This window comes from Zeus faber (assembly GCF_960531495.2).
Source record: "Zeus faber genome assembly, chromosome: 6".
NCBI lineage: Eukaryota > Metazoa > Chordata > Actinopteri > Zeiformes > Zeidae > Zeus > Zeus faber.
The window spans coordinates 11,255,258-11,278,954 of NC_137201.1; the positions used below are offsets into that span (position 1 = coordinate 11,255,258).

General features: G+C 44.5%; 2 protein-coding genes across 3 annotated transcripts; one reads left to right on the top strand and one right to left on the bottom strand.

Annotated features, from left to right (window-relative positions):
- Positions 1-235: 235 nt before the first annotated feature.
- Positions 236-6,157, top strand: arpin (actin related protein 2/3 complex inhibitor). The gene is made up of 6 exons (XM_080002308.1): positions 236-377; positions 548-623; positions 2,111-2,243; positions 3,557-3,763; positions 4,208-4,374; positions 4,605-6,157. Exons 1-6 carry the CDS (start codon positions 286-288, stop codon positions 4,608-4,610), a joined length of 681 nt encoding a protein of 226 aa, XP_079858434.1. The 5' UTR covers positions 236-285; the 3' UTR covers positions 4,611-6,157.
- A 117-nt stretch (positions 6,158-6,274) lies between these two features.
- Positions 6,275-22,603, bottom strand: anpeplb (alanyl (membrane) aminopeptidase-like b). 2 transcript variants are annotated; one of them, XM_080002306.1, is made up of 20 exons: positions 21,448-22,603; positions 18,452-18,594; positions 18,125-18,258; positions 17,094-17,214; positions 16,319-16,473; positions 16,062-16,175; positions 15,322-15,465; positions 15,108-15,173; positions 14,577-14,642; positions 14,269-14,417; positions 13,382-13,458; positions 12,862-12,995; positions 12,369-12,424; positions 11,759-11,906; positions 11,235-11,323; positions 10,591-10,701; positions 10,204-10,371; positions 8,778-8,918; positions 7,469-7,550; positions 6,275-7,188 (listed from the first exon to the last, which is right to left on the bottom strand). In XM_080002306.1, exons 1-20 carry the CDS (start codon positions 22,056-22,058, stop codon positions 7,045-7,047), a joined length of 2,853 nt encoding a protein of 950 aa, XP_079858432.1. In that variant the 5' UTR covers positions 22,059-22,603; the 3' UTR covers positions 6,275-7,044. The 2 variants fall into 2 exon arrangements, with proteins under 2 accessions (XP_079858432.1, XP_079858433.1); XM_080002307.1 differs by lacking the exon at positions 8,778-8,918.
- Positions 22,604-23,697: the final 1,094 nt, after the last annotated feature.

Here is a 23,697-nt window from a genome sequence, read left to right on the forward strand (position 1 = left end):
ATTAAACGTTTTTTGGGCTTGATTTTCTTTTTTGGGAGAATCCCGCATCCGCTCGCGTACATCACTCGCGTCGTCCCTGGACGACGGACTCCAACGAACGACTCTTTTTCTTTTTCCTCTTTATCAACGGGGTGACTCGTCAAGGAGCGAATCCGAAAACCACGGCCGAACCTTTCATCGCGCCGCGTTACGTTGTTGATGACGTCAAAGCAGGAAGCGGGAGGAGGGAGAATCTCGGAGGCGCAAAAAGTTTCGAAAATAAACGAAGCGAATAAATTGACGAGAATGAGTCGAATTTATCACAACAGCTCTTTGGAGAACAAGCCGGTGCACAGCGAGAAAGTAGACCGTGCCTGGTGTCCCTCCGCCTATGAAAGGTAGGGCCGGGGGCATTATTGACGTGATCGAAAACATATTTTTTAACAATAATAACAATAATAATAATAAATACTGGTATATACGTTCTCGTAAGCAACGCCAATTCCTCTTCAGAAGAAGTCATATCAATGTTTTGATGGCGCCGAATCCACGCTTTGTCCTTTCGCAGTGGTCCCGGCGTGATTCTAGAAGGAAACCTGATGGACGTTTCCCGACACGCCATTAGTGACGTCACCAATCAGAAGGTATGCGGCTGTGACGCGATGGTTCCCGTCGACGCCTACCGTTTACATTTTCACATGAATATCATGTTAATTGTACAATACAATTGTATGACATTTAAAATAGTTACCGGTAGTACCATTTCTCTTGTTACCGTTTTAATTATTCCAACACATTACAATGCATATAATATATGTTATTATGTATATGGTGTGACTTTACAGTATATTTGGAAATACAATGAAAACGTGACAAAATTAGGACTTGGTATCATCAGTATCTGATGAACTTTTCTTTGCACGTTCAGTTGTTAATTAGCAAATTTAAAATTGTCTTTGTATTTGACTTCCGAGGCGTTTATGACATTGACGCTATTTTGTATGCTATTGTTCAAAACTAATAGTGTACTGCACGTTTGTACTTATCTTTATAGAAAGGTACACTGTACATGAGCACTAAATCCAGCCATGAGAAAAAATAAAAATAATAGAGATACAGGCATGAGTTGGCAGTTCCCCCGATACTGCAACACATTTGCAAGGCAACCTTCAAGTCTTACAGATGAATGGATGAATCTGAATGGTCAACAGTCTGCTTGTAGGTCAGTGTCGGGGAAGCTGACAGTCTACATGTGACACGAAATCATAACAAAATATGATACAAAAGAGTCACATTCCAGCGACAAATGCAGTGTGCCCGCTTGTTCACAGGTCATACATAAACCAACAGAAATAAAACACCTCACTATTCGTGGGTAAGGTGCAAGGGATTTGTATACAATGTCCATCAGACACCTGCCTTCTAGAAACTCGAGTCCAGGTGGTGGTGTTGCACCAGGTATCAGTTAGCCAGGTGACTTCTAAAATAACGTGCAACAACTTCTCGGAACGTGTGGTAATAAATGGCAATAATCAACACTCATCCTGATTAAGGCCGAGCATGCCTTCACAGCGGCCAGGATGAAACCAAAAGGGGCGCGGTTGAGAAGCAACGGTTGAATAAAAAAACATTTTTTTCCTTTAATGGCCCAAAATTGGTTGTAGTTTCAGTCGTTAACTACACAACAAATGTCCAAAAAGTAATTTAACTACTTCGATCACTATGCAAATATGAGTGTAGTTGAACTACCAGCAAGCTACTGCAAAATGTATTTAAACTACTAGTTTTATTCAATGTAGTTCACTAATCCCTCACACTGGTCACTTATTATACAGTATAATGTTAATAGTTTGTGGTCTTCCATTCGATAAATCAAAAACAGCCAGTGACGACATAACAAATGCATGAATCGAATGTTCTAAGAAAGCATATGAGATGAAATAAAAATGCCGCTTCATTGGATCTCACCATTCTTGTGAATCGTGGCGTTGTGCGAAGAGCAGTATTTTTCACCCACTTGAACACGGCGCGAACCGAGGCCAAACAGAGACGGACCGGGCCGGGCGCGTGCGTGCGTACGTGTGTTCGTGCGTGCACGTCCCATGTTCACCGTTTTCCTCCGCCCCGGCAGGTCCGTTACTACGTGTTGTACGTCAAACCCAGCCGCATCCATCGGCGGCGGTTTGACGCGGGCGGGAAGGAGATTGAGCCTAACTTCAGCGACACCAGGAAGGTCAACACAGGCTACCTCATGTCTTCATTCAGTGAGTTCATAACCGCGATCACGAGGAAGTTAAGATGTCAAAACATTGTGTTCCCATTTGAGCTGCTTGAGTCATCCACTGTACACCTCCCACTTCGAGTCCATTCCCTTTACCATAACAAACAATATAGTGGTTAGAAGAAGTCCTTAAAGGATAGGGTCGCTATTTTTTGCATTTAGGCTTGGTGAGAGGCTGCAGCAGAGTGCTTCTCAAAAGTAAAACTTTGTGCTGTTAACAGTTATAAATTATGCGAATCAACAGTTTAACAAGGCCTGGGTTGTAAAATAGTGAACTTTCATTCATTCCTTGTCATTTGTCATTCCTTGTCATTTCTACTTTGAACACCAAGCGGGGAGTTAGTCAAAGTCAGGAGATTAAGCTGAACCTGATCAGGGGCGGGGAACCTCCGCCCCGGGGGTCTATTACGGCCCTCCGGTCAACATCCCAAGGCCCGCTGATATAGATTGTATATAGAATTTTTTTCTGTCTTGTAAAAGCATATATAAGCTTATCTGGAGTACATTCCCAAATATTCAAGATTCAAAATTTGGGAGGTTTGTTTGTCACATACATATACATATGTTCATACATATATGCAGTGAAATGTCTTTGCAACACATCCAGAGATTTTGCACAATAGTTACTAAACCGAACATAATAGCTAACCTAATTCCTACCTAGCTAACTAACTGAAACGAACTGATTCCTAACACGTAATGCAGTTAGTGAATAGAAAACTACAACAAAATAAGACTCAAAAAGATAATACAAAGTGGGGGTACAAATGGGAGGGAATAGAGTTATGTATATGGGATAGGCTATTTGTATATACAGATATGTGCAGTAAAGTGCATGTGAATAATATATGTGACTCTGTGTGACTTATTATTAATAGTCATTTTTCATACAGACTTTCAAGATTCAAGAGTTGTTTTTTTTACATACATACACATACGGTCATAGATATATGCAGTGAAATGTCTTCGCAACGCACCCGGAGATTTTAGTTTCTAAACCGAACATAATAGGTAACCTAATTCCTACCTAACTTTCTTCTAACTTTTTGACTTTTAACTATTAGCTGTCACGTGAACACCACCCTTACTCTACCAGTAAACAATTTTATCCTCACTTCCTCTTAGATATCATTCTCTAACTCATAAAAGAGCCCTCGGGCCATGATTACACCAGTTATAGCGATTTGTAACAACCCTGTCTATGAGGCCTGTCTATGAGCCCATTTCCTTATTCTGCATTTATTCCGGTTGTGTGTTTTATACAAACAATATAACATTCTGATGTACTCCGTGCAGAGGTGGAGGCCAAAGGGGAGTCAGACCGTCTGTCCGAGGAGCAGCTGGCGGCCATGGTGAACAAAGCGGAGCTGGTGGAGATGACAGAGCGGCACAGACCCAGCGGGGCCCTGGCCCTCTGGCTCCAAGAGGCGGAGATGGACAGGATGGAGCTGGAGACGGGGCAGGCGGTGCGTCTGAAGACCAGGGGAAACGGTCCTTTCATCTGTGAGGTTTTTTTTTGTTTTTTCTAGGGTCCGGGAGGGTGGAGTGCTTGTGTTATTCTCTCTCCTATTTCCTGTAAAAGCTTGGATTTTAAATCTTTTGGTCAGCCCGCCGATCAACCCAATTTCTTCTGTAATCCTGCATATGGAACCCACTGTGTTACACACATCTGCTCCCACAGAGCTTTGCTGTTTGGCACTGTTTAGCAGGAACAGTTTATACTTTAATATCACGGGATGGGTCTTTGTCAGGCAATGCAAATCCTGGACAAGATGAGGAAAAATGATTCCTCCTCTATGCTCACAAACGATTAAGTGCTCAGGGATACAAGCTCGTTCCAAATCTCTGCGCGCTTTCAAAGCACTAAGCAGCGCAATAAATCACGATTCTAATAAGGCATCGATGCCTCATTAAAGCGGACGGCTGTGTTCAACTGTGCGCCTCCAGTCTCCGTCGCCAAAGTGGACGGCGGTGCGGTGACCAAGTGCAACTTCGCCGGAGACGAGAAGGCCGGCGCGTCGTGGACGGACAAGATCATGGCGAACAAAGTAGCGGACGGCGAGCAGAAGTCCAGCGGAGAGGCAGCGGGAGAGGGAGCCGAGGACGATGAATGGGTAAAAAAAACACATTTCTGACCCAAACAGTTTTATTTTTCATCTCATTTCACTCAACATGGTCCGCAGAGTTGCGTAATCATTTTTTTTTGTGGTGATTTTCTCGTGATTTCTAATTTGCCGGACACAATGGGAATCGTATTAATAACATTATCCCATGCATGTGGCGTTCCACGCAGAAAATGCAGATGGCTCGCGTTGCCTCACTTCGTTTTTTTTGTTTCTCCCAGGACTGACTGTGGAATGTGGCTTTACCCTCTTCCTGATTACACCCGAGTGTTGGATCACTCCCAGCTCCTTTTGGATGTGTGCGTTGAAGTTGGCCTGAACTGGCCCTGCGACGCCTTCTCAAGGGATTTGGACCTCTGGTTTTCATTCCGGGACTTAAAACCCCTACCACACACGCGCACACACACAAACACACACACACACACACACACACGCACGCACGCACGCACGCACGCACACACACACACACATGCACACACACATACACATACACATACACATACACACACCCCTTCTGGCCTCAGTCAAACAGGAATGAAATCTGCAGGCACACCCGTATATGCGTGCGCACACACACACACACACACACACACACACACACCCCTTCTGGCCAAGTTTGCCTCAGTCAAACAGGAATGAAATCTGCAGGCACACCCGTATATGCGTGCGCACACACACACACACACACACACACCCCTTCTGGCCAAGTTTGCCTCAGTCAAACAGGAATGAAATCTGCAGGCTCCCCCTCTGGAGATGTTGAAGGTGTTAAACTTTTGCTCAACTATCTCCCAGCGGAGCTTGATCCATGATATAGCAATAACAACCTTTATTTGTAGAGCACCTTGCGTACCCAACATGTAACTCAAAGGGCTTTACATTAAAAGAAGGCCACCAAATAGTCACAATAAAATCAAACAAGCAAAATGCATTTAATACAAAAGGGTTGAATATTATACTCATTTTCAAATTTGGGGTCATCGATTGAGACCATGAAGGCTCATGAGCCTTTCTCAGCAAATTATTTTCTTATTTCAATGGAGTCTTGGATTTTACTGCCATGGCAACAACAAACTTGTTAAATACAGCGATCGAGATTAACGGCTTAAAATTCTCTGGGTCATGCGCTATGATCTTATTTAATTACCGTGGTTTTTCTGATGATATTGGCACATATATCCTTTTGGTCATTACGGCACAGAATTGTCGCTATTGTTGCTTGATCCAATCCAGACATTGGCCCGATACAACTTCTGTCTCTCAAAGTTCAGAATGTTTTTGGGTCATACCCATTGGGTATAGGGAGGATGTGATGACATTTTAGACATTTTAACTGCAGGGACACAAGTAATGTTGTTCTGTGTCCAGTCAGGAAAGCCAAGATAAACCGCACCAAAAGTCATGCTGAAAGTGCTACCAGAACCCCGGTTGATTTCTACAGAATGCACGGACATTCACTGGCAGACATCTTTTATATCCCAATGGACCTAATAGATCCTTTGCTCTCTCAAATTCCCAATCAATTTAAACACATTTCCATCTCCTCTCATCTCATTATGTTGCTATATAGGCTGCAATTATTACAAAAATAAACCCTGGTACTTCAGATTTCGGTTGTTTGTTTTTACTCGTGGCATGGCTCAAATTGTGTCTTAACATGCTCCATGTGAAAGAATTCTTCAGAACATTATATTACTGAATCCCATTCTGGTCACTTCCACATACTTCACATGCGATGAGTGTTGGTATGGACAATTTGATTTTCATAATAAACACCATGGCACTCACTTACTCTGAGATAAAGCGTCTACGTTTTCACGTCATTGATATGGTAGATGCTTTTATCAGCTGTGCTGCCTGCACCATGTGAAGCAATGATCTGTGGACAGGATTAAAGGAGTCGCGCTTCAACACGCTTGTTTTATTGTTAGAAAAATAACAATTGAACAAAATCCAACAAAATTTGGTCCTTGTTTAATACATAATATAAGGTATACAGAGTGCTTTATAAAGTTAATTTAAAAATCAATATAAATATATATTGTAGTTATAGCTATAATACTTAAATTCGTCGAATATAAGGGTGTGGGGTGTTTGGGCTCTTAGCTTGGAATAGTAAAAAGTGCTGGTGATTTGGTTTGGCTGTTATAAATATCAAAAACATGACATTTGGCTTGTGACATTCTGGTTGTTAATCTGTGACATTTCACAGATGGTTGCTGGATTGCTGTGCAATTTGATAGAAAATTAAATTATTTCAACATCGAACATCCTTGAAACACGTATGCATTAAATGAGTCGACTAAGTGTCGTGCGATGGCGCGCGGCGGAGGAGCATCGAGCCGGGTCCAGTTATTTGGTTGCCTCTGTTGTGTCGTCAATTTGAAGGCAGCTGAATGCCGCTCCGCCTTATGTTATGTATTATTTGTTGTTCTCTGTGTTTAGCGAGCTCCCGTAAAACTCTTGACTGTGGCACAAGAAATTCTTTGTTGAGGAAAAAAAAATTTCAGATCCAATTTTTTTCCCATCTCTCTCTCTCTCTCTCTCTCTCTCACTTTGGGACCCAAACTGTGTAAAATAACCTCTGGCTCAGAGCTTTTAAATCTCTCCGCTCCGAGGTTTTCCAGTTGGTGTACTTGATTCAGAAGGCCCGGGCGACTCTTACGAGGCCAATTCTCCCAGGAACCATTCCAGCACTATCTGCTTGTTCTCCTGGACCCACATGATGTTGGACTGGGTCAGCTCGATGGCCTGCTCCACGGCCCTCTGCACCTCATCACCATGCTCGCTCTGAAAGCGCCTCAGCTGAAAACACAGACACACAGATACACACACCCATGCCAGGAAATGGGAATTTGCACAAAAGCACCATGGTGAGAGTGACTCCATTCAAAGAGTAGTCCCGTATCAATAAGTCAGGTAGACCCTGCAAGGAATGGAGGCATGGAAATGCCTGTGGCTTCAATTGCTTAAAAAAATCGTCGCAAGCGTTAGAGGCTTGTACAGCAGGGAACAAGAAAAACAAGTATGATGTCAATGGGCATTTTACAATCTAGCAATGCAAGTAAAAAAAACTTTCAATCACCTCCTTGAGTTCAAAGTCTGTGGAGAAGGTCTGCGTCACACCTTGGATCAGATGTCCCAGGGCCATCAGACCGGCTCCGTAACTGGGAGGACAGGCAAAACACACTGCTCTGTAAATGCACCGAATGTCGCGTTTACAGGTGGAATTTCCGTGGCTGGCGTACCCGCAAATACACACAGTGTTTTTTCCGATTCCTAAATCGCCTTGCTTTCTGGACAAATATTGCATAAGACAATGAGATCTTGCATTGTACGATATCCGTCCGTTCACATTGCTGTCAGGGGTCATGGGGGCCTGGATCCTGTCCCGTATGTTCTTCAGAGAGGCAAGGGAAATGGCCAGCACAGGCCTCTTCTGTAATCTGCAGTGCATTTAACCAAATTCTTCAAAGTTAATTCGCTGGAGGCGGTTAAAGCCGGGAAAATCTGAACGGCCACAATGGACTATGAAATACTTTGTTTACTGGATTCCGTCAATAAATCACAATATCTGGGATCCCGGTCATTGATACCATACTTTTTTTTTGTCCAATTCAATCTTGGATACCGTGGCATCTTGGGTCACAGTTCTACCTAAAGTCTTGAGGTGGGCCAGCCAAGTGTCATGTTGGTTGTGTCCCTGGTTACCACATCGAGAGTAGGGGATTATTAAGGAGACAACCTTTGTACCTTGACAAGTGTGGTTTGTCATCAGCCACTTTATAATACGATGTGTTTTATGGTTTCCTGAAGCTTATTCGAGTGCATCTTTTTGTTTGTTTCACCGGTTGCCTCAATAAAACGTCAGCGAGCGGTTAATTCGACACGAGGCCTCAGTGTCATTACTTGTGTAAACTCGCCGTCATTACAACGATGGTGAGGAATCCAAACGCATTAATCTTTCCCCCTCGACACGAACTCACACCCGCGAGGCCAGTGGAGTCCCCTTTTAAATTCCAACGACAGCTCTGGTGCTCGTGGGCAAAGTTGTGGGTTCGCAAAATCCTCTCCTTCTCTTGAGCCCGGACTTTCCGGTTGAGCGGACGCGTTCGGCGTAAGAAAACAAAATAAACGCCGTTTGTTGTGGGAGCGGGGAGAGTCGGGGATACCCCAACGCCGACTCTTTGTTTTCAACACATCACAATGCAACGATGCAATCGACAAACAACCACAAGGATCAGCGTGTGAGCGCATTGCGTCCGTACACGCGTTACATGGTGTCCGTACACGCCGAGAGGTTCCTTGAAACCTTTTCCCGTCAACTCAGCCGTCGGTGAGATACCATTTGAAGATCCCGAAGAGGACAGACGGGGAGATCTGGGGCGACTTACTCCTCGCTGATATAAGTCCAGTGCGCTCGGACAAAGTTCCAGGCCAGCGCCTGCCCCGCCGCGTTCCTCGCAACGGAGATGATGGTGGAGACGGCGTCCATTTTCCGTATCTTACTGGGGTCCAAAGTGTACTCCAGGTATCTGCGAGATAAGGAACACAGTGAGCACTAAATATCACCGTGTACCAAAGGCGTAGCGCAACCGTTCAGTGTCCAGAGAGCTTGTTTTGTTTTTCGTTTGTTTTGTTTAATGCACGTAGCAGATTGGTGCATCACCAGCACCGATATCACTCCCCGTGACACATCAGGTCCAACAGCGATAGAGAGCTCAAAGGTGCGACCGTTTGGCCGGGCTCATCCCAGGTCTAGAAGTTACTGTCAGCCGCGCTGACACGCCGATCGAGGGTGAGGATGGATTAGTGCTTTAGTCGCCGTAACGCGAGAAGTCACACGCTGTGGCAAGAAACGCAACATACAGTGACTATGTTGCTAAAGCAGGTGCTTGGATTTCGTTCTCAGAAATTGGAGTGCTTGAATACCTTGAAAAAAGACCCTTTTGTGCCAAAGTGCTTGAAACGCCCTTGAGAAAAACGCAATCATTGAAAATCTGTGATATTCCCCCTGGTTTTGTTATTCAAATCGTAAAAAAGACGTAAAAAAAAGAAAAATCTTAAAATTACTTTTACGATATCATGTCAGGGAAATGTAAATTGAATCCAACAGGGTTGCTATGATACATTACAATCTTTAATCGACACACAGCACACCACACTACAACACATGCATGCACACACACACACACACATGCACATGCTTTGGATGGTGGCCGGTGAAATGAGGCCTCTGCGTTTTTGTTTTTTATATATATATATATATATATATATATAAATTGTTATATATATACAAATTTATAGTTAATAGATATACGATTATAAATAATAGACAATGTGATTAAAATTATATGATGATTTAATTAATAAGGATCACATTAAAAATGTATTATATTTTGCGCAAAGGTTTCGAAAATGAAAAGAATTGTGCTTAAAAAGGAACTTGTAACTTGTAAGCCCAGAATGAACCCTGAGTACGACTTTAGAGCGACTGTGTCTGACTGTGAGGAGTTGTCTCGGGGGACGGTAGCTCAGGAGGTAGAGCTGGTCGTCTAGTCATCTAAAGGTTGCTGGTTCAATCCCAGGCTCCTCCTGCTAGCATGCTGTAGTGTCCTTGAGCAAGACACTTAACCCCTAATTGCTCCTGATGGCTGCGTCCATCGGTGTTTCAATAATTGTAAGTCGCTTTGGATAAAAAGCGTCTGCTAAATGTAATGTCTCCTTGACTTTCTTTTTATTTTTCATGCGACAAACCGTGACCATTTTTTCCCACCGACGGACAGATCGACTGATAATAGATTTCTGGCGGCGTCTGACCTGTTGAGCAGCCAAATCTTGTTGGTGCAGGAGAGCGCGTGGCAGAGCATGTTCTTCTCCGCAGCGACGGTGGACTTCTGATACATCTTCCAGGCAAACTCCCACTCCTTGTACCCGCCGACAGCCACCGCCGTGCAGTAGATGGTGGGCCGCAGGTTGGCGTGGATGCTGTGGTGAGGGAGGGGGACACCAGTAAAGTATCTCTCTGAAAAGGAAGATATTTGCCCTCAAGTGCTGTTCCTGCTGAAGACCTGCGTCCCCTCGCAGTAGAAGTACTCAAGTAAGGTGTGAATAGAAAAATTGGAGTTAATCACAATATCCCTCCCCGCTTCGTTGGTGCGTCACGGAAGCATACCAGTCACACTCTGTGACCCTTGGCTTTTGTACCTGTTGTTGGTTTCGTTTTCCATCCAGTTCTCAAACATCCTCTTGGCCATGGCCTCGCACTCTGGGAGCCCGTTAGTGCACGCCACGTTGACGGAGTTTCTCTGGCTGTGCCTGAGGATGAATCGGATAGCATTGTATATCAGTTGTCGTAGATACAGATATAGATTACACAGGCCACAAGAGAAAATTGCAAGAGGACCCTATTGCAATAATGGCACGTTGGGCGGTGCATGTGCCGGCATGGTCATTGTCTTTGTAAACAATAAGGCATTAGAAATGTATACGCCGTGGAATTGATTGAGTATCATTTCGTCAGGTTTTTCAAGCGTCTGTTTACTACTACTTAACCCTGGGACTGAGTTCATCATTTAGTCCTGGATTTGATCCCATCGTGCTCCAGGAACCCTGGTTCGTCAAATCGAGGCCATGTTAGACCTGAGACGACGTCAAACCGTGTCAGAAACAAAGCCAATTACAGTTAAATTTGTATTACGCTTACCGTCCCCCCCCCCCCCCCCCCCCAGTCTTTAGACGCAATGGCCAATGGCTGTGTGAACTGATGAGAAGTGGGGAAGCCATGGGGATTGTGTTTTCTTTGGGAAAGCCACCCATACAATAAATCGATACGGCCCATCGCATCTTACTGTTGTGAGTGGTCAAGCGGGACTTCTGAGTTGTCCGTGTAGTTCCTGAAGTAGTTGTACACGCCTCGCACCTGCTTCCGTAAGTATTCCTGCAGAAAGAACCGTACCGCTGTGATTGCTTAAGGTGGTAATAAATGACTAAAAATAACACAACCACTCTAAGCTGACTAAAAAAAATGACATGCCTCCACTTTTCCTTGTGGAAAAGGCAGACGTCCTGAATGCAACTTTGGTGATGTGTGTGTTTTTGGTGCTTTAGGGAAATTCTGTCCAGTGGGAATTGCCCTCACCACATTGTTTCCCTCTAATTTTCAGGAGGCGATAAAGAGGATGGGAAACGGGACCAGATGCTTTGAGATGCAGCTTGTGCAACAGCATGTGAGTGTGAGTGTGAATACCTATGTGAGCCTGTGGATATTTTGGTTTATTTTTTTCACAAGCTGTGTGTGTGTGTGTGTGTGTGTGTGTGTGTGTGTGCGCGCGCGCGCGCGCACGCATGCACGTGTGTGCGTGTGTGTACGTACCTGCATGGGCCCGTAGACTTCAGAGCGGTAAAACATGTCCTCGAAGTACTGGAGGTTCGCAACCGCAGATGCCCAGGGAATGTCCGCTGTGTCATTGCGGAGGAATCGAGTAGAATTCAGCGCCAGCGTCACATTCACCAGTTTGGCCCTGAGAACGAACCAAGATGAGTTTTCAGATATATATTTTTTTTATTTATTTATATTATTTTATATTATTTTGATTTCCAAACCGAGGTGTTGGCCTGCGCCCTATACCAGTCTTTCCCAACCCTTTTTTCTGCCACGGCAAACTTTTTACAATGAAATAATCTCATTGCACACCACAAAAAACGTCACAAATAAGTATAACTGCTTACTATTATGGCTTACTAAAATGGAAATGGAAAGCTTGAGCCAGCTAGAGCTTCTATCCTGGCTGGAATTGATGAATTAGAGCAGCTTTGCGGTTTTGATCTTGCAACACAAGGGCTCATTTCCATTCTCAGATTATTGAAGTGGAATTTGAAAAGAAATTCAGCAGCTTTTGAAAAACACTGGGCTATACAACATGCCAATTCAGTACATTCCAAAATTATTTGTGGAAATAAAAAAAAACTCTTGAGGTCCTCACCTCACCAGATCAAACACATCATTAATAAGTTGTCCTCTGTTCATGACTGGGATGCGCTGCAAATAAGAACAATGCCTCATGTCAACAAACATACAGCCGGCTGCATGATGGCAAAACATGAATATTTCAAGGAAGAGCACGTTCCATAAATACAGAGTAAACACGAAGACACGTTGTTTTCAGTTTTTGTGCCGCAGTGTTTGCACGTCTCAGCACTTTCCAACCAGTTCACCGACCTCCACCCAATTGGTCCATTCTATCACCTCCATCCCCGCTATCACGTGGTCAGATGTGTCAGATCAGTGGCGGATCAATGAACAGCGGGGCAGTAGGGTTCAGAGGTTCTTTTCTTTCCTGGTTGGTTTCGTCACTGCGTCGTTGTGAATACACGTATTTGTCCTGCGTATACTGAGCAGGGTATTTTGGGGAGAAGTTCGCCGGTGGTTCTTTCTTCGTTTGAAGCGGGACTTTGAGATGTCAGCGCGGTACCTACACTTGGGTTCCTCTCCATCTGGTCCATGAGGCTCCTCCAGTTATTCTGGTCGTAGTTGACCCTGAAGAATCCGGTGCAGTTGACGTTGGCCAGAATCCACTCCCCACCTTTAGAGATCAGTGAGTCCCTCGTTGCTGTGCAGAGGACAGAATGTGAGTTCATGAAACGGATGGAGGGTTTATTGCAATTACAACTCCATCAATCCATTGTTCCCCCCGAGGTTAAAAATATGCCACACCGCATGAGAGGGTTCTGTTAAAGTTTATATCAGCACGGCTGTAATATTGCAGTTCTACAGTTCTCCAAATCTATATATGAAGTAATGGTAATTTGATCAGCACGACTTTGATCATTTATTCCATAAAATGTATCTAAATCTTGGAAACTATTCATCACTGTACATCAGCACTTGCTCACTTTTCAACGAATAGTGCAGTAGATATGATTTCGGAGGTAGGTTGATTTTCATTACACAGAGGCATTACATGGCTGACCCTCAGCCGTCTTAAAATCCCGTCACCTGTTTGGGTCTTCAGCATGAACTCATCATGCTTATGGCTCCATGTCATCACTTTGATTGGGATTTGCCACACTTGTCTAGAGACAAGGAGAGAAAAAAAAAGAAGCAATAAATCAGACGGTTGGTTGTGTGTGTGTGTGTTGAAGACACGGGGACATCTGGGCATAGATGCTGTACAGCAGGGTTTCCCAACCTTTTCACAATGACATAATGCCACAGCGCACCACTATCCCGTCACCGAAAACATCAGAAACATGTAGAACTGTGCTTATTATCATGCCTTACTAAAAGTGATGCACGACTCACAAACCATTCTCTCGCTCTTTTAAATGACTTGGTGAGTCTGGAGCCGAGGGGCTGAATCTCCAACTCGCAAACTGAAAACAATAAACTCTTGTTCGTCGTTCGGCTGGAAGTCCTCCCCCCCCCTCACCGTGCCTTAAACCTACGCAATCAAATGCACGAAGAGTGTCCTCGTCGCCCTCACTTTCAGAGGGAAACTCGCCCCGATGAACACAGAGCTGCTATCCTGGCTGAAGCTGACGAATTAGTGCAGCCTCGCAAATTTGATCTTGCAACACAAAAGCTTATTTCCTTCCTTTTTTTTTTTTTTTTTTAAGTGAGGTCTGAAAAATGTTCACGGCACACCCGGCGAGCTCTCACGGCGCACCAGTGTGGCCGCTGCTCGAGGGACATGAAGACATTCCAACTCGCCGTTCAAGCTCTTCTGCGACACGGCAACAGTGTCTCAGGTAAGTCACAGATTGTGAGATTGGTCTGTGGAGTTATAAATAAATGCCAGATGTTCCGGCCAAAACCCCAAGGAGGCCTACAGCGACAGCATCCGTGTTGCTTTTAAAAGTTTCACGTTTTTTTCTCACCCATACCCAGTTTGTGCGGATTGGTTGAAGGTGAAATGCTGCTGGTGGACTTCCCCAGTGGTGGTGTTGATGGTGACGACTGGAAAACCCCTTTGCTGTGTCCACGTGTTCATCATTTCAGCAACCTTAAGGCTCCCTCCGTTCTCGTACACAGCCTGAGAACGCAAACGCAAAGTCTTGGTTACTATTCCGGTAAATGACACCCTTTGCACGGGGCTTAAATTGGTGTAAAATTCTTCAGTCTTAAAATGAGCTTTAACGGTTAAGATTAAGATTTGCGTTGTTCCGACGAAGGCCGCGCCGGAAGGTTTTACCTTTTCTAAAGAGTGCCAGAGATCTTTGTTTTCCGTGTTATTATACTGGAACGCGTTGAGATACATCTGAAAGCACATGAAAACACACCCATACACACATGCAGAGAGAGAGAGAGAGAGAGAGAGAGTAAAATAAATGAACAAGACGTGCATTTGCATCCTTTAAATTAAGCCAAGTTGTGAATTTCTATCGCCCGTTTTTTTCCAGACTTTATTATAGTCTTGTCTACGAACAAGTGCACGGGTATCCCATAGTGATATCATTTTCGTCTCGTCCATGATTATCTTTTGGCTCAAGATTGGGGGAAGGAAAAATTGGGGAAAGCCACACAATGTCCGTGACAGCCATATGCCGCTATGGAATCTTGCACCTCAGAAGGGCATGATTGGGCCAGAAAAAAATACATATTCAAGAGGAGATCGAGTGTGTGTGCGGGGTTGTCGGAAAGTCGGAGCAGATGGACGAACGTCTCTTTGCGGAGTGATGTCAGACTATTACAAAAATGACACATACAAGGTGTCATTCGTCACCTTGACCCCTTCATTGAACACTTCCTCCTTCACAAGGTCCGCCACCATGGTCAGCACCGCCGCCCCCTGCGGATGGAAGACCAAAGGGATTTTGCGTTAACGTTCAGAAAGTCTGTCTCGTGGCCGCCTGGCTGTGTGTTCATGTCCCTCCGTCCCTCTCCTCCTGTGTGTTTTTATCCCCCCCCCCTCCCCTCCCTCCACTCTGAGCAGACACCTTGTTATATGTGATTCCGTCAAACATGCTGGCGATCTGATCGGGAGTCTGGATGTCGCCGGGGGGAGGGCTGAGCGGGCGAGACATGGCCAGGGAATCCATCTCGAAGGCCGAGTGCAGCTGCCTCACCATCAGCATGTCTTTCTGGGGGGAAAAAGCAACCAGAGACAAGATCACGTGCGGCTTGTTAGATCTCTCACACACACACACACACACACACACACACACACACACACACACACACACACACACACACACACACACACACACACACACACACACACACACACACACACACACACACACACACACACACACACACACACACACACACACAGTACATGACCCTGGCCAACATGAAATTCTGGTGATGCTATTACATTACATTTAGCAGACGCTTTTATCCAAAGCGACCTACAATTATTCAAACACCGACGGACGCAGCCATCAGGAGCAATTAGGGGTTAAGTCTTGCTCAAGGACACTACAGCATGCTAGCAGGAGGAGCCTGGGGTCGAGCCAGCAACCTTTAGATTACTAGACGACCAGCTCTACCTCCTGAGCTACCATCACCTAAGGTATGGTAATAAAAAACAGTGAATGACACACAGAGGAAAGAGCAAGTTCCTGTTTTGTTGATTGGTTTTATTTTCAACTTTAAATAGTCGCCTCTAATCCAGAACCATCCTCCCGCTGTGAAGTCGACCGGGCAGTTAAAGAAAAGATGAATGTTTCCTCACTATGTTCCAGTCGGGCTCAATGTGATCGACCGCCAACTTCGACATGTAGTTGGCGAAGCCCTCGTTCAGCCAAACGTCGTTCCACCACCTCATCGTCACCAGGTTCCCAAACCACTGTCAGAAATGGGAGAAGACAAAGCGGAAAGCGACGGGTGCCGCGTTTTTTGGGGGTTTTTCAACGGGCTATTCTTGCCATTTGTGACCACGTGAGCCTGGCCACACGGTCCTCTGATAATGCCAATCCTGATTCCTCGGACCTGGTGGGCCAGCTCGTGTGCGACGACCTCCGCGATCCACTCCTTGTCGAACAGCGAAGACGCTTTCGGGTCGTACAGCAGGGCCGTCTCCGAGTACATGATGAGCCCCCAGTTCTCCATGCCGGCCGCCGCGAAGTCCGGCAGAGCGATCTGGTCTGAGAGGTGGAAGCACAGAGACACAGGGACCCGGGTTCTCGCGCGTGACACGAAATTCAAGCGGAATCCATCTTTATACAGAGCGTTCATCTCAAACGGACACATTTCCCATGAGATGATACTTAATGGACGATATATTTGATGGACATTTTACAGGTATTTATTCAAATTTGAAGCATATTTCTAATTTTCGAAATGTAACATTTAAAATTGAGCATATTTAAAACTGGCAGGTATTTTGAAGGTGATGTGAAAAATTCACAAGCCATCCCTCCATCCATCCATCCATCCATCCATCATCCATCTATTCTTCTATCATCCGACCATCCATCCTTCATCCATCCAGCCATCCATCATTCCATCCATCATCCATCCATCCATCCATCATTCACCGTCCATCTGTCCATCCTTCCATCCGACCATTCCTCCATCATTCCATCCATCTTTACATCCAGCATCCATCCATCCTTCCATCTATCTGTCCGTCCATCCATCATCCATCTGTCCTTACATCATCCACCCATCCATTCTTCCACCCAGCTTTCGATCTGTTCATCCATCCATCCATCCATCCATCCACTCTTCCATCATGTGATGACCATGGGCTCTGGTGCCGTACCCAGCTTCTGGAGAGGGAACTTGATGTCAAAACGATCCTCAAAGAACTTCAGGATCTTTCCGGTGATGTTGTTTGCGTAGGCAGCGTGTCCTGCTTCCAGGGCTTCCCTCCGAGCGTGCGTCTGTTTAAACACGCACAGGCGCGCGCACACACACACACACACACACACACACACACACGCACACACGCACACGCACATGCACGCATGCAGGCACGCACGCACGCACACACAAACACACACACACACACACACACACACACACACACACACACACACACACACACACACACACACACACACACACATTAAGAACTACAGAGTGCTCTGCCAAAGTAATAATACCTTATACCCACCAGTGATTCATGCTTAATATCCAACAGCAACAGCTATGTCAACGTGACGAAAACAATCTATCTGTCTATTTGTTCAACGGTTTTTCATTTGAATGAATAAATCACTAATGATTGCCGTTGAGTCAAAGCCAGCAGCTATGTTCCTTTCTTATGAAAGCTGCTGTTATTGGAACATTTATAGATGTTTACTGGCAAATTTAATTGTTCAGAGAAGTTTACTATTTACTCATACTTTTAATGCTCAATCACAAATTCATGCTTTACAGGTCAATGTTTTTACTAATTTTGCCAATAACCCTATAATTATATATTAAAAATATAATTACAATTTTGAAAAGTAATGACTTTTTTATTTGGGTAGAAACTTCCTATACCCTTCCACCTATATGCTTTGCACTATGGAAATGCAAGATGCAATATGAATTATCATGATGTTATCACAGACTTCTTTTGGCCATTGAGATTATTATTGGATGCCTTGAGATCCTGAAAACAGTTTCAATAAAAGTCAGAATGTCTGGAGCAATTTAGCTGGCAAATGTTTTGTTTATAGTGCAGCATGTGGGACAAACATTTTGTTTGTGGCTGTAATTCAGCATCTTGAATCAAATGTGCTTATATTTAACATTTGGAGATAAAATAGATAAAAAGTGATACATAATCCACAGCACACTTACTGTAATGGTAACTCGGTCGTGCGTGGAGGAAATGGATTTAAACTCTGACACTACGAAGGCGAGAAGGTATGTGGACATCTTCCGTGTTGGATAGAAGTGTGTGTACATCCACTCTTCGTCTAGGACATTGGACTCTAAAACAGGGAGGGAAAGTAACGGTTTATCGTCCAGAAGACGAAATAACTGTCACTGGAGACGCTTTAATGCAGCACGTAATGCAGCACAATGCAAAATTTGCATCAAGACAATCAAATTTGTGCAACAATCGTTGAACGAATTTGTACGTTTGCCATGCGAGAGGCAGCTTTGTCGTCCGTTCATGTTCACCTGACACCTCCCAGTTCCCCAGTGCCGTCGTGAGTCGTCGGTGAATCACAGTCACGTCGAACGTGGCCTTCAACGCCGGTTCGTCGAAGCAAGGAAACACCTTCCTGGCCTCTGTGGGCTGCAGCTGGCTGGTGGCGAGGAATCTAGCGGGACAGGTGAAGACGTTTGGTTTAGATGTCGCGTATTAGCGAGGCATGAAGTGCACGGTTAAGGAGAGCAGATCAAACAAATGTCCAGAGAGTCTAATCCGGTGTTTAATGGAAACATTGGCATTCAGCGTCTACACTGCAGTCAAGACAAAAACGTTAAATGCTATTTTAAAAATGTCACGGAGAACGGGTCCCCATCCCGCACTGTGCTTGTTTCATTCCATAAGGAAACGGAGTAAAATAAAATGGCCGCCATCGATAATAAAAACACAGGGTTTTGGCACCGATCACAGGCACTCTGGTGCACTGGGAACAGTTTGTACCATCAAAGAGGGAGCAATCGGGGTGCTGAGCCGGCCCTGTGCGGCTATTTTTGATTGGCGGCTATTCTCAAAACATTCGGGGCCAACGTTCTTATCACTGTAGTACTTGAAAGTGGGGGGCCAAAAAATCCTGACTGTGAGTATTCCGTTTGAAAGTTTAAGCCCTCCTATCCTTATCAATATGAGTAATGTCTAAAATGTCTGTCGGAACCAGGGGTTCAATTGGGAACCTATAGACCTACTAATGAAAGGACAAACATCTGGAAAAACCTGTACATGTATAATGTGTGTGTATAATATGAATCATGTGGGACAGTTATCAGCACCTCGATACCTTTGTTATTAATGTATCATTTATAGCAGTTGCTTTCTTTTGAATATTGCAAAAGACCTTTCGCAAAAGACCTTTGCGAAAGGGCACATTTATCAAACCTTGATATTGAGGACAGGGTTTAATAAAAGTGTCCGGTTGAACACATGGAGACCAGGTCCAGTCGCCGGGCTCGGTGCCGGGTAGGCCAACGTGAGAAGGAATGACCAAAGGAGCGCAGCGAATGTGTAGAATGACAAATGAAAACTTTGTGAGGGGGTCTCGAGTTACCAAAGCCGATAGGACTATCCATTTTCATCCCTTCCAAGTTCCCGGGATATGACGTGGTATTAATGGTGCGCTTGTGTAAACACGCATGTCTTTATTTAACCGAACGGGTCTGTCATAATAAACGACTTGCTTAATGAGCAACACCAATAGCCTGCGGCCATGGCAACCCCGTTTTTATTAAAATTAAACCTAGGTGCGTCCTGGTGATTTAACAGGATAAGCGAGTGAAAGCATATACATGTAGGCAAAGAAAACCTGCGGTGAACAGGTTCAAATCCAGCTCGCAGTCATTTGCTGGATGTCTGTTGCCCTCTCTTTAATATAGAAAAACTGTCCAAAAAAATGATAGCCAATTTCAAATGTCAATAAAGAGAAACTACAGACCCCCACAAAAAAAGAACTATTATAAATACAGCTGATGACCAGCAATAAACTCCTGGCTATGTGCAGCATCTCATGACTCAAGGGTCAACGGCCAAGCGTGACTTTTTCAAGCGTCAATTTTTCATTGCTTTTTTTTTATCTTTGATTTTCATTTGTTTTGTTTTAATACCTAGTTTTGGTGGTTTGAAAATAATTATTATGTAATTATATTTACGCAGTCTTTAAAAAAATAAGTATTTGACCAAACTGGTTGAAGCTTAAGCAGTGACACCCCACAATTAAAAACACAGCATATTCTGAGGGATAGCGCCCAGTTTCATTTGTTTGGTTTCCAAAATATTTTATAATAAACTTACCTTGCATGTATGAGATTTCACTTTAAGTTAACGTTTTTTTGCAGAAAATAAAAGAGATTTTTATTTGCTATTTTTGGGGCCACATTAAGTCCTATTTTTTTTCTTTCTTTTTTACTTGGTTATGATATTGCAGGGACAAAGCCAAAAAGAAGGAGGCACTACATTGCCCACGAGCCCTCTGGGAACCGGCCTGGGCTTCCCCTGTGTTTGGAAAAAGAGCCGGCAATTCCCATGGATTGCACCAGATGCACCAGCTTCTCTCTCTCTCTCTCTCTCTCTCTCTCTCTCTCTCTCTCTCTCTCTCTCTCTCTCTCTCTCTCTCTCTCTCTAACTCTGTGTCTGGCACCATTTTCACTGTGAGGGAAGCTTGTACCACTGTGTTCCGACCTGGGTTTATTCCCAGAAACAATTCTGCCCCACAATGCCAAAGTGCCTATACGCAACTGCATCTCACCCTCCTGTAGAAATCTGTTTGTATTACTCTGAATCCAGATCCAGAGATAACTGATGCTGTTTTTGCATTGTTGCACCATGTTACATGTAATATATTTTGTCCTTGTAAAAGTTAACCCTAAATAACACACCAGTACAAGCACAGTAGCCGATGGTTAAAGTAGTTCTCCAGACAGTTAAATCAAGGTCTAGTTACATTGAATCAAATAAATCTCAATATCTGAGCAATAGAAGTGCACCATAGGACAACCTGGTTCATTTTCACTTTAAGAGCAGACATAATTGTGTAAGTCGCTAGAAACGCTAGAAATGTGAAAGTTTTCCCGCTTGGTGGTTTTGAGTTTGGACTGCCGTTTTAATAGTGCTATTTTTATTGCTTCATAGTCAATTTGTAAACACACTTCAATGGTTGCTTAATATATTTTTTGCCTGATTGTTGGAGGGGAAAGAGCTGTGTGACCAAACTATAAACTAAAATATTTTTCAAACACAGCGAAGAGAGACAGTAAAAATTGCTGTACAAACTACTGTTCCTATTACTAAACTGCTGTTATTAACCAGTTACTACCCAGCGCTGCAAATGACATATGACCATTGACTTGACTGATTTGGTCGCAGGCATGGGCAGAAGCACTGCTTCCCGGATGTGATGCCCCAGGAATTAAATTGAAGTGTGATCTTGTTATGTCTGTCGCTCTTGATGGCACCTCAAAGCCTGTTCCTCACTTACCTCTCTGTGTTACTTCCATTGGCCGAAACCCCTTCGTTATATTTGCTCATATACAGTCCAGCCAAATCGTCCGTCATTTCACCTTCAAAAGCCAAGAACAGACTGTAATTCCCCCCTTCTGTCAATATGTCCGACAACTGTATCTCAAGAAAGTCGGTTTCGTCCTTGTAGAACTTTACATCAGTGACCTTAACTTCTTTGTCCGTGTCCTTGTTTGTCACCTTCCACACCAGAAGCGCTAGGTTCTTGCTGTGAAGGAAGATGCTCCTGGTCCGCCGCACGCAGCGGAGGTCCACGGTGGAGTTTCCGGTGAAGACCATGGTCTGATTGGGACTGGTGAGGTTGGCGGCCTCAGTGATGCTGGTGTACAGGTGAGGCTGGAGGAAGAGCCTGTAACTCTCAGGCACCAGGTCGCCAGGGAGCCTCATGTCTGGCGGGGGGGCCGTGGGAAACTCTGTCGTCGGCAGGAAGGTCGGGCGGGGTGAGGGGTTCAATTCCGAGATCTGGGACTGGTAGATGATCGCCATGATGATGACGCCGGCGATGGCTGAGACGGTGAGGACGACAGTGACGATGGCAAAAGTCTTGGAGATGTGAAAGTCTTTCGCCATCGTGGACCCCCTCTCTCCGTGCTCGACGAGTCCAAGACGCTTCACCTGTGTGACTGGAGGAACAGTGCTGCTACGCTGTTGAACCAGAACTCCTCCTCAGTTCCACAACATCTCTCTATGCCTGCTTCTGAGGAACCTCCCAATCATAAATGGGGCTTGGCCTTAGCAATTGAGAGCCCATATATAGATTAAGTATTAACCTGGGCATTGGCAAAGGAGCAAAGAGTAAGAGCTGTGTAGAGTGGAGAGGGCGACGGTCTTCGGTCTTGCTGTTAATATGTCAGATTGCACTCGCACATCTGGAGGTAGTCAGTGTAGACTTACAACTAATCCAGTGGTTAGATAAATCTCTTGACAAAAGGTTAGAGGTTTGTTCGTGAGTGACAACGAGAACTCAAGATAGCAGCGGCAGTGCGTTGGCCCCCACAGGCTCTCGATGCTCTCCGGCGGTTCCAAATCCCACGAGGTTACAGAAGTGTGAGCAGCAGGCAGCAGGTGGATCGGAGGCTAAAAGTCCCGTCCCAAGCCGTGGTGCCGTCCCTTCCTCCGCCGTCGGGTCCCGAAGTCAGGCCATGTCCCGAAGCAGAGGGTTGGTTCTGCTTCCCCAGACTCTGCCCCGAGCTTGCAGGGGCTCTGTGAGTTTCTGAAGCACTAACAACAAATGAAAAGCATGTGCAAGGAGGAGTAATGAGGGACCTGGGGCAGAGTTGGGAGGGGAATGGATAAGAGCACATAATAATTTCTGGAATCCGTGGAATCGATTGGGAAGCTTGTGCTTCATTGAATGCGCACATACAGACATCCACATGTAATATAAGAATATAATAATATAAAAATATAATATTTCATATTATTTCTTTACATAAAGACACTCACAATGCGGAATGCAGTGCAATGGAAAGTCAGGTTGACGGTACAGCACAATCCCCACACCCCCCCTCCACGCTTGATTGGTCGTCTATCCCCCCAGCTGTTTTTGCACCAGTACTGTGTGGGAGACCCGAACAATAAGGCAGGTGTGACCACTTATTATCACATATGTTCTACACATTTCTACACTATTTCTTCATGTAAAGTACTGAGTACTTTTTTTTTTTTAATGGAACTCCCAACTCCCCTTGACCCAATCGAAATGTGCATCTTTTAATGTGTTCATGAGACATACACTACAAATACCCACAAAAAACATGTACTTTCTCAATAGCCAGCTATTTATCTTGTTCACTTGTCTTGGTTTTTTTTGTCTACATGATTCAGCCACCGGATAATGAATGTACTTTATGAGGAAACATAACTTTGAATTTTATGGGTTTTTTCAAACTAATATTTACACAAAAGAAAAATGCTTCTTTTTTGCTTGTCAAGTTATTAACCTGAAGGTGTCTCCCCAATTACTTTTTATGTGACAGCATTAATGTAACAGCCGGCAGTGTATTCCATTCAATGTGAATCCCAAAAACAATGTTCCTACTTTGCCTTTCTTGAGTCGAATTTTCCACACACTCACACGCACACACGCAGGCAGGCACAACCACTTTGCATTCTGAATTACAGTTGATATTCAGTGCGTCACTTTATTATGAATCTTTGACACTCTCAACTCAAGTTTTCATCACATCAGTCAAACCTTGAAAATTAT

Bases quoted from the DNA above. Each gene is read 5' to 3' on its own strand.
- anpeplb (XM_080002306.1), bottom strand. From the start codon at position 22,058: ATGGCGAAAGACTTTCACATCTCCAAGACTTTTGCCATCGTCACTGTC. The intron at 13,459-14,268 runs GTATGGGTGAGA...CCTTGTCTCTAG, and splicing joins AACCAATCCGCACAAACTGG to ACAAGTGTGGCAAATCCCAA. The intron at 11,324-11,758 runs GTACGTACACAC...TTCTTTCTGCAG, and splicing joins AAGTCTACGGGCCCATGCAG to GAATACTTACGGAAGCAGGT.
- arpin (XM_080002308.1), top strand. From the start codon at position 286: ATGAGTCGAATTTATCACAACAGCTCTTTGGAGAACAAGCCGGTGCAC. The intron at 2,244-3,556 runs GTGAGTTCATAA...TACTCCGTGCAG, and splicing joins CTACCTCATGTCTTCATTCA to AGGTGGAGGCCAAAGGGGAG. The intron at 3,764-4,207 runs GTGAGGTTTTTT...GTGCGCCTCCAG, and splicing joins GGGAAACGGTCCTTTCATCT to TCTCCGTCGCCAAAGTGGAC.